Source organism: Buceros rhinoceros, unplaced genomic scaffold, assembly GCF_000710305.1.
Source record: "Buceros rhinoceros silvestris isolate BGI_N320 unplaced genomic scaffold, ASM71030v1 scaffold42362, whole genome shotgun sequence".
NCBI classification, from domain to species: domain Eukaryota; kingdom Metazoa; phylum Chordata; class Aves; order Bucerotiformes; family Bucerotidae; genus Buceros; species Buceros rhinoceros.
In genome coordinates, this window is record NW_010400348.1 from 1 (window position 1) to 10,867 (window position 10,867).

The 10,867-nt window shown below is 50.8% G+C and overlaps 1 protein-coding gene across 1 annotated transcript in view; it reads right to left on the minus strand.

The window, feature by feature from the left end:
- Positions 1–9,146: 9,146 nt before the first annotated feature.
- NFRKB (nuclear factor related to kappaB binding protein) overlaps positions 9,147–10,867 on the minus strand; it is a 13,748-nt gene continuing 12,027 nt past the window's right edge. The window contains exons 23-26 of the mRNA XM_010131802.1: positions 10,814–10,867; positions 10,179–10,285; positions 9,709–9,844; positions 9,147–9,272 (exon numbers count right to left, since the gene is read on the minus strand). The exon at positions 10,814–10,867 is cut by the window's right edge and continues 1 nt beyond it. Coding sequence (XP_010130104.1) covers positions 9,147–9,272; positions 9,709–9,844; positions 10,179–10,285; positions 10,814–10,867 — 423 coding nt within the window. The remainder of the gene's footprint in view (positions 9,273–9,708; positions 9,845–10,178; positions 10,286–10,813) is intronic.

A 10,867-nucleotide genomic window follows, 5' to 3' on the forward strand; every position in this document is an offset into this window, starting at 1 on the left:
CGCGTCCCACCTCACAGGCGGGGAAATTAAGGACGACGCCGTGCCCAGAAAGCTGTGCCCACGCAAGCTCTGCATCACCCAGAGACCCTTTTGCCACGCGCTTTGCTTTAAATGGAAGCAGAAAAACTTGCCATTTACCAACACAAGCCAACCCCGAGGGGCTGCCAAAGCAAAATATTCCCTTCATCCCAGCCTGGGGATTCCCTTTATCTCAGCCAGGCTACAGCACTTGAAGATGCTGCCTCATACCGAACAAAGCAGATGCGAAATGCTGAGCCACGCAGCGGCAGGGCAGAGATTGCCCGTGTATCCAAATCTGGCACTCGGGTGCTGCTCACGTATCAGCACCGGCTCCCGGGGACTGCCGGGTCTAATAGGAAACGGTGCCCCCAGAGAAGAAAAGGAGGGACTGGCAGCCAAGCCCTGGGTTCTGAGAGGCTCTAATGCAGGTTTGAGAAATGGCTTTTAACGCTGAAATCTGCATTCCTGGCGCAGTCTTACTCTGCCATTTTCCCCTTCTGGAAAGACGAATCCTCCCCCATACCAATATTCAGATTTCTCACATTCAAGAGTAAGTCAAGATTACAGCTGGACCAACGCCATCTTTCTTGGAAAGGATCTTCCCTTCTCTGCCTTACATGTGACAGTCTACACCGACATGGGACATGCCCATCAATCTGTCCAAAGGCTGCTCTGGCCATCCCACTGCTGACCTGAACCCCTCTCCACCAACTGCATCCAGCCCTGAAACGGGTTTTTCCCACATCTGAACGCCTGAGTTTCCCCCAAAGCTGGTTTTGGTGGAACAGGAGCTGCCCATGATTCCCACGCCTCAGTTCGATCCTTGCTGGGTCACTTTTGTTTTCCCATACCCTAAAATGTCTCCTGCAGAGCACAAATTTTGTGTCCCTTTTGCAAGTGTTTCTCCGGGATAAAAAAAAAAAAAAAGATGGTGTCAGGTCTCTGATCCTGCTTTCTGTCTTTAGACAGAAAATATAACCTCTGTGCTCTTACAGAAATGCTTCCGCAACTGCCCTTCCTGCTCCCTCAGCAGCTACCAGAATCCCACCCGCTAGCTGAGCACCCCACAGCAGGAAGCATCTCCGGATTTAAGGCACTGCCCTTCACAAGGTGGCTTTGTTAGCCAGCTCCCGGCTGAAACAGCCGCTGGCTGATGCCAGGAGCTGCTCTCAGCTCCCCGCGGATGCCCAGCCCTGCCCAGCGCTCCAGTTTTACAGCCCCTCCCCTGCCCGGCTGACTGTGGGTGCTCCAGCCTGACCTAACTCCCCCGGGAAAGAGCAGGTCTGAGGTATAAAGCAGCTAGTCCGAGCTGTGTCTGCACACTTCTCCTCTCCAGCGGATCAACGAACCTGCTCCAGGCAGGTGCCAGGCGAACACCAGGGCTCTGGGATGTGGCTGATGAGGGCGAGATGCAGACTCGCTCTCTGAGGCCTCTCACAAAGATCCCCAGCTCTTGGTTTCACAACGCCCGGTGTCCCTTGTCGCTGGAGCCACTGACGTTTTGCAGCCCAATTCGTTAGCCCAGCTGGCTCTTTGAACAACGGGGTGCAACCACCGCGGGGAAAAAACAGGCAGCAGCAATGCGCTATGTGCTAAACTACAGAAAATACCACGTAGCCGGGAGGCAGCTGGGTTAGAGCCCGAAGTGGCAGGATTCCCACTTCTCTGCTGCTGAAGCAGTGATTTATTTTGTGGCTGTGCGGCTAAGCCATGACAGGCCCCTCTCTGTGGGCACTGCAGTCCCCAAACATCACAGCAGCGGTGCCCAACAACCACCCTGCCACGTGCTTTCGCGGTAAGGCCATTCCGTGAGCCTCGCTGCTCTGGCGGAAGGACACCGAGCCAAGTCGCTATGAAGACAGATGTAAGTTAAACAAAGATCAAGCCACTCACCCACATGCGATGGCAGCAGTCAGCAACAAAGCCTCTGTTTCTTCCACTTATTAGCAGTTCATTCAGAAAAAGCTGTCGCCGCCGCTGCCTCCTCCTCCTCACGCTGTCTCTTCCTATCACTGTGGCCACAACAGCATCCTGAGAGCAGCTAGTCGAGGTTTAGCCTTTGGGAGGAAGGAGAGCTCTTGCTTTAGGCACGGCTGAAATCTGAGAACCAAGTTCGTCTTTGTCAGGACTGTACGAGCTGAGCCCGGCGGAGACAGGGAGCAGCTGCCGCCGCTGCAAGCGCTGCCTGCGCGGGCAGGATGCTTCCGCCCCAGCTCCCAGCCCTGGGAATGCCATCCACGTGGAGGAAGGGAGAACGCGGTGCTTACATAAGGAGAAGTCTTCTGCTGGAGACAGGTCCCAGCAGCTCTAGCTCAGCAGAGGAGCACCGTCCATCCCCGCCGCCCCACCAGCGAAGGGCTGGGTTCAAGCCGTCACAAAGGGTTTTCCTGCCTGCAGTGTGCCTCACTGGTTGTGCTCTCGGTGTGATTCCGAAATTCAAATTTCACCGACTGTGCCCTCCCACCCAGATTCCTGCCAGACAACCCCGAAACCACCCCGCAGACTGCAGCTAAAACGTTCAATCCGGTCAGGCAACTTCCCCGGCCATACAAAAGATTGGGAGAGAGATAAAACTCACAGGGTGTCCTGTTACTTTGCATTCCAAAGAGTAAATAAAAGGCTGATTCAGTGGGAGGAGAGGAAAACGTCATCCAGCAGCTCGGTGGTTTCCAGCTGAACCGGCAGCCCCCGGGAGAGCAAAGGTGACTGCGAGTACCGCTCGCTGCCTGCGGGGCAGGGACAGCTCTGCCGGCTCTCGGGCCTGCAGCAAGCTGCCTGGGTGCCATTCAGCCTCCCCATCTGTCATGCGAGGAGGATAATTCCTGACTTGGGAGAACGAGCCCTGAGTCGCGCTCAGTTGGCCACTGGCTGCTTGGAGGCAGAGCCGAGAGCTGGTGCTGCCTCGCGGCCAGGTGCGCACGGATCACGGTGTCATTTGGATGGGAACCTACCCTTTCATCTCACACGCTTCTTCAAGAGCTCTGGAGTGAGAGTCTGCTTCCAAAACACGATCACAAGCAGCTTTGCCCTCCTGAGATCATGAAAGCCAGCCACAACCAAGGGCACTGGTGACCAGCTCGATCCTGTGGATGATACGGGTGTGAGAGCAAGCACAGGACGTGACAGTGCGCAACAGGCTTGAAACGAGAATGTCCCCCCGCAGCCCTCCAAGGCAGCTCTGAGACTTGCTTCCGAAGTTCAGGGGGGTGGTTTCTTGTGCCTCTGTTGCTAACGGTGCCAGTCATGGGACTCCAAAGCACAAGGAAACACACCACAGGACGTAAGCTCGCTCCCAGGACTACACTGCTAGCTGGGTCTCTTTCTTGAGCTCTTCTGTGGCTCATGAAAGCCAAGAACCTCTTTTTGTGAGCTCTGAATCAGCAACAGCAGTGTTTGCCAGTCAAACTAAAAGTGCAACAGAGTGGATGGGCTTGCTTGCCCGGTTTCTGGTACTGGGTATTTTGAAACTCAGCTGCATGCTCTGACAACGCCCAAGATTCAAAGGCAGTTAAGGTCCTGTCTGCCTAACAAGCTGCAAGTGCTTAAGCTGAGGCCACGACTTGGGGAGAGGGATGCAGACAATGTGGTGGAATTGCCCATTTCTCTTTGGTTTACTACGAATGAGCAGAGCTGACCCATGCTCACCTGCCTGGCCTCCTTACTTCCACAGAAAAGAAAAGTTCACACTTCCTGGTGGTGTCGCCTCAGCTGTTTACAACCTAAAAAAAAAAGCACACAGCTTTGACTTTTCTCTTATTCCTCTTAATCCCTCGCTTTCTCGGAGCAGAGGTCAAAGGGATGTGGCATGGTGTTTCTGGCTGGTTTGTGGTCCAGCTCCTGCTGGCTTTAAGGCAGCAAACAGCCTGATGTTCCTCCAGCTATCCGCTCTAGTGAGGAACGGGGAGACTGCACATACTGCAGACATGCCCAGCCTAAAGCAGGGAAACCTGGCTGCGAAATCGCTCACAGAGTTCAGTCAGTCAGAGGTGAGAAGCAATACCTGCTCTTCCAGATGATGCTGGTGCTCGCTGGGATGAGGTGGCAGGCTGGGTGAAATGCCTTGCTGGCTAGATCTGCTCTAGTCCAGTCTCTGTCCTCTGACTGGGGGCTCTCTCTCGCCCAGCTATCTAAACACGGAGACTAAGTTTTCATGTTGCTTTTTAAAGGAATAAGGTGCCAACTTCTGTGACAAAGCAGCACTTAAAGCTTTTGGGAACATCCTCAGCTCTGCCCATTAGCACCCTCCCGCCCACCCAGCTGTCCCAGCACATTTGGAACAACAAGCCAGTTAAGTTTATGATTTTTGGTAAGTGACCAGCTTCCTACACAGACCTCATACAAAACTGCAACAATAAAACAGACAGAAAAAAGGTAAGAGCCTCCCTCTCTGCTTTGCCCAGGCTCCAAGACCCTTTTCTAGCCATTGTGGGGCTCAGCCAAAGCTGGAAGTGCGCTTTCTCTACAGGAACACGCTTAAAATCAAACCTCGATACAACGGCTTACCAAGTTAGTGCTTGTTGTTAAGCTACTCAGGCCCCCCAGCTACGAAACACACCGTACTTCCTCACAGGAGCAAAGCAGTGCAAAGGGACATCAGTAATTCCCCGAGCTGCAGTGACTCCGGGCTTCTGATTGCCAGACCCATAATTTCACTGGGAACACAGGAACAGTTCTCACCAGAGGCTGACTTAAGCAACTTGCTTAAGCAGTTTAAAAATCCACAGGGCAAATACTTTTTTTGAGTAATCAAGCATCTTTTTCTGTATACAGAAGCATATTTTTATACGTACGTCCCATAAATACCAAGTAGCTCTTGTTTTCCCAAGAACACACCGAAAAAATTTTCCCTCTTTGCCAAAAATTCATTCAGAATGACGCACCAACACATGAAAATCCCCGACCGAGTTTCACACAATGCCAGCACCTCTGCAGGTCCTTGTTGCCTCTTGGAGCAGCATGGGCACAGCGGGTAAAACAGCGTGCCCTGCGGCGGGTTCGCTCTTCTGCTCTCCGGGCCATGACGGCCTTGCTCTGGGTCAGCACATCCACGTCTCGATGCTCCCTCCTGTATCTGGTTGGCACCTTCTGCTCGTTCTTTCAGCATTGTTGCGAAACCGCCCGATCCCGGAGCTCTTAAAGACCAGCATGATTCTGCTTTGCGGTTCTGGCAGGCGAGTTATTTTGATCCAGGTCTTGCAAACTGGAGGGCAGTGAGAAAAAGCCACGTTAGAAGGTGTGGGTACAAGGGGTATCACATTGGGGAATACTTCTAGACATAAGGAAACAAACTGGTTTTGAAAATACTCGCCTCTGATTGAGCAGTTGTCGGGTCTCGACGCAGGATGCTGTGCGCAAGATGAATTCACGCTCAAATGGATTAATCCACATCGAATGGGTCACTGCACCTAAGATGCATCAGCCCTAAATTAAATCATCAAAAGCCCCGATTTGAGCTACTCATCCAGAATTCCTTTTACAGCCCACAGAAAGAAATGGCTCTATCCAGAGAGTGATTCCTCAGAGGAGGCAAATGAATTGCCCTCCTGAGTGGCTGTAAACACAGGTGAGCGGCTTGGATTTCTCTCTCTGGAAGTTCAATGCACAAGTTAAAGAAAGATGAAGCCAGCCTTACCACGCCCCGATGCCATGATTCCCCTTGTGCAAGCTATGCGGTTATTCCACTCCCAGTTACCCCCAGCTACCCCATCACTTACTGGTCCGTAGCAGGGTTGATCAGTGAGAGGCAGGGTGGGAGAGATGGTACCTGCGATCTGCAAAATTACTCTATTTCAATACACGTTCATGAAGCGCCGTTAAATGCTGCTGCTGTTTGTATTCCAAGAGCGACGCTACCCTGCAGCGTTTATCAGTGAGTGATGTATTAGCGCTGAGGATCCCCTTTGATGTTCAACACATCTGATCTACCCGCATAACTGCGATTGGAGGGAAGCTCAGATGGAGATAAATTGGTTGCTATGGGGTAACTACAGCATCAAACCATCTGCTGGAGCCAGTTTCCACCTCGGACACGGCAGCACGTCCTCCTTTCCCCACGGCTCTTCCCAGCCGGCAGCAAGTCGCTGTGTTTACGGTTGTGGGGTGAAAGTTTTAAATATCAGACTGCGAACAACACGCAGCCAGAAGGGTCCTGAAGTTAGGCGCCACTTACCAAGCTCAGCCCAGGCAGGACCGGGACAAGAGCTGAGACTATCGTGACGGTGTTCTAGTTTCTGTGGTTTGCCGTGTAAAAAACATGCAACAAGGTTTTGTATTTACCCAAAAACTGCGCCAGTGACTGTGAAGTGTTTGGAAAAGGGAGATCAACCGTTGACAAGATGCAGGTTGACGTCCAGCCGTGGCTGTTGGAAGGGAACGCCTGAAGTAAGCTGACGGCGGGTTCTCCGGGTTATGATGGTGTCCTACTGAGGTACATAAACACCCATTTCCCCCAGGATTTAAATAAGAGCAGTTGTTAAAATAAAGGTTGGAAAGGCTTTAAATGGCCTTCGGCAGTGCGAGTAGCACGCTCGGTCCTTGTAAGCAAGGATTACACGATACCCTCTTGCTGGAAATAAACATCTCACCCAGGTTTTGAGATGTAATCCAGGCTTAGGTAACAGCAGTGAGCATCTCCCCGTGACAGAAACAGGCTGTACTCCCATTTTTTATTAAAAAAGGTAATGGCAGAGATGCCTCAGACTGGGAGCCCCTCTGGTTTCAGGCAAGACAAACAGATGGTCAATGGGTAATGCTGGTGCTGTACTTTCTCTAGGCTTTCCTCTGCGTGTGTGCTCCCCCCCACAGCTCTCACCCGGAACAGCTTTCAGTCACCAGAGCGAGAGGACACAGGAGCAAACACCAGTCTAGCCTAAATATACCCTCGCCCACCTGAACAACACCTCCAGCCTCGCTCTGCCCTTCGGCCAACTGGGTGGAAGTTAAAGGTTACTGATTAAAAACAAGGGCTCGTTACTCACTGTAGCTTAAGGGTTATTTTTCAACCAGAGTGGAAGCAACTCATCAGAGCGGTGGCCGCTGCACTGCGGAACAGGCTGTACTTTGCTCTCGAAAGCTGGGAGTCTACTGTCTAAGCATGTCCAGCATGTGGCCGTTCGAAATAAGAAGCCCATGTAGCGACTGATGCTCTTTCCCAAAGATTAGACTTCGAAAGCGAAGAGAACGGGCCTAAGTGAAGCAGCGATGAACGCACAGGTTGCTCACAGGCTAAAAACCAGCTTAGCAGAGAGGGGACGATGATGCCCTGAACACCAAGACTCTCCAAAGCAGCAGCAAGACACACAAAACTCGTGGGATTAGATGCAGGTTTCTTGTTTTGTTAACACTGCCGAAGCCTCCTGTGTCAAGTGACAAATTCAGAGTTATTTGCACACGGATTCACAGAAATGTAAAGGGCTCCACACTGGAACCATCTTGCAGCGTTTGACTGTAGGTTTTGACACTGAAGAACTTTATTAATCAGCACAGACCTGACACAGCGGGAATACCCTGATGATGTTTTGAATTTAGAGGCTCTTTCACATAAGCAATACCGGGAAGTTGCTTCTTTTCTTTAATTTCCTATTTTAACTTCATAACCAGCAGGACTTCAGCCGTCCTCGCCTCCCTTCCCAGCCACAGCCTTTCCACTGTCTCCTTAGTCGATAGTTAAATGTAAAAAAAAGCACAAAAACTGACCCAGTGCTCAGAAAACCTTTATCACTCCAATATACACAATTCAAGTGTGTGCTTGACTTGTGCCCTGCTTATTTGGTACGTGCAGCCAGCTCCTTCTTTTTATACCAGAACACCCCATTTCCTCCAACCCGCCCCGACATCGGTTAGGGACCATACAGAAAGACCGACCCAGCCAGCCTGGAGCGCAGCAAACCCAGCTGCCCCGCTCAGGAGAGCGCCGAACTGCATGGCTTGCCTTTCAACTGATTATATTCAGTAACTCAGAGCAAACCACGTATTTAAAAAACAGACGACAACAGAAACAGGTTAAAAAGAACCATCTCACAGAGAAGATGGATGATCTATTAGCTCTTGGCAAGCCAATCATTGCACACAAAACAAGCTGTACAAAAACAACGGAGATGGCAGAGAGTTGTAGGGCTTTCTGGACTTTTATTCTTCTCCCAGTCCAACACATCTTCTGATCTCATTCCCAGAAAGCTTCATGGTCATGTCAGAACAGCCACAAATTCATCTCTGCTATGTGCAAAATTCAACCAAATTTACAGAGATAAAACTGCAAAGGTAAAACCAAAACTAAAGGCCAGGATCATGGGTTAAAAGACTTCTGAGTCCAGGAGAATACAGTCTGGGTGTATCTGCAAACGTTCTGCAATCTTCTAAAACAAGCTACAGTCTTTCTTTACCCGATAAAAAGGTTTATTTGTTGAAGAAGCTACAGGAGGATCCTTCTGGTGAAGACTTTCTTTTCCCTCTCCGGTACATTCCCATTTGCTGCCAGACTTGTTCCCACACTGACTCGGGATCTCCTCCACTTCTCACTCCTCCCCCTGCGGTTACTGGCTTTTTACAGCAAAAACCGTCTTGACTCTCATCTGCCTTTGACAGAAATCTGACACGGAAGCGGGATCTGTTCAAAAGACGTCTGAGCTCAGAGAGAGGGGGAGGTAATTAAAAAGTCTATAAATAGCACACTGAACTGCGGGGGTCTACTTCCAGGCTATGCTACAAACAAATTCCGGTGTCCAAGCCACCGACCTCAGTCACCTATAGAGAAGTAGAGACAGCTCGACTCCAGACAAAGGAGGCAGAATTTCCCCCAGTTGGGGCAGACCCCAGATCAACTGCTTTGTCTGCAACCCAAAATGCTGGCAAAAAGCCCATCGCAAGGGGAGGGAACAAAGGAAAATGAGACATTTCTTAAACGATCGCTGCCACGTCGGGACTGAAACATTCTGTTGTGTAGGTACAGCATCTTCTGCTGCCAAATTTCTACCTAGACATCGCCAAGCTGACTCCAGCCACGCAAGGTGACAGAACGCAGTCCAGTCCCCAGCCGTGACTGGGGCTAGGTGTCCTGGGTGGCTGGAGGGAGGATGACTACGGCCTCGGGGAAGCTCTGAAGCAATCCACTGTTTTCAAACCAGTTTTCATAGCTGGTCTTGGGTCTGTTTTGGAGACGGAGCTGTTGTCACAACCACAGTAGAAACTGCTTTAGTGGAGCCAGACACTGTTCCCTGCTGGAGGTGGGAGGCTGGTACTGTTTGAATTCGCACCTGTTTGAAAGGGAAAGAAAAATAACTCATGTCAAGAACAACCTGATGACATGCTGCACTTGCATCACACTCTGAAGCACTGGGATACAAAATGTTTCTGCTGCCAACAGGAAAAACACAGTTACATGAACAAGACCAAGCGCACCAAAACACGTCAAGAACAGAATCTGTCAAGATCCCTCCATCCGCTGTTCACGTGGGACGGTGACAAGAGATTTCAAGATTAGGGAGGAAGACCTAAAAACCAAGTTTGAGAAGAAGGACTTGGATCCATCAGAACTTGACTTCTACAGACTTGTAACTAGCAGCTCCCCATGGAGATGAACTCTCTGGACTTAGAGAACACCAGAGTTTCCAGACAGAAAGGTGGATTTCTTCAAGAGGAGGTGACCCGCAGAAGCCAAACTACTAACAAGCTCATTCCAGGTGCTGTTACCTGCGTGGCCTGGCCCTGCTGCTGCAGCTGCTGGAGTTGCTGTGCAGTCAGAAAACTCACTGGCTTGTTCCCAGCGATCAGCTTTGTCCCTGCTGGCATGGTAGTCAGGATGATATTTCTACCTAATCCGCTGATGCTGAGGGAAGAGCAGTGGGAGAGGTTAGTAAGCAGTACGAGCAGGCCGGGTCTTTCAGACTCAGATTGTTTTTCCATGGTTGGCGTTAAAGTTACTTATCCAATTTTAAATAGTGGGACTTTTCCCCCACTGAACTGGTAAATACACAAGTGACAAGTTTTTGTCAACATTTATCACTGTGACAGAGAATTACTTTATCACACAGATTAAAGCCCGGACCATGCCCATCACTGGGTTAGTCTGATCTGACAAAGCAAAGGTTTTTTTCCTCAGGGGATTTGTTATCTTCCTCAGCCTATTTCTACAGCAAAACCACCAGATGCAAAGTACTCACTTGGCCCCAAGGTTGCCCTTGATGATGGGGGCAGTCACCACGCTCTTGCCCTTCACTGGCTGGCTGATCACTGACAGAGGCACTGTTATCCGTGCTGGAAGTTTACCCTAGAGGAGGTGAGGAACACGTGAGGAGCGGCGGGGAGCCAAGCAGAGAAACTGCTTGACACCACGCCACTACCACCCAGCCTGTTTTCCAGGAGTCCTGGGAGCAGACGGCAACAGCAGCTTTGCTGATGAGATCTGTGCTCCGTTTCAGGCTCACTCCAATGCACCTCCATCTCCCTCAGCCCCAAAACCCGCATCATCGTTAAAAAAGTTAATGCAAGTAAGAAGCGCTTCCTGTTCTGATACCACGCCAAGGGAGATCATTTCAGAGGTGTGGGGCGAGATACTGAGCTGCACGAGGCCGGACTTTAGATAAGCAAAGTTTATTTTGTTCACTTGCAAGAGGAAGCAAGGGAAGACTTATGTGGCTGTTTTCTGGTCGCTCAACCTTTAGGTGCAGCGAAATTAGTGCAGACCCACGTTCTGCAGCTGATGTTGTGGATGCAAAGGGTTTTCAGACATAAGCCATCAGTACATTCCAGCCTTCCCCTTCCTCCCCACCTCCAGAAAAGGGCCAGCACTACTTACTGCCTGGGACGTAGATACCACCGTGGTGCTGACGGGGACCTGCCGCACAGCAGT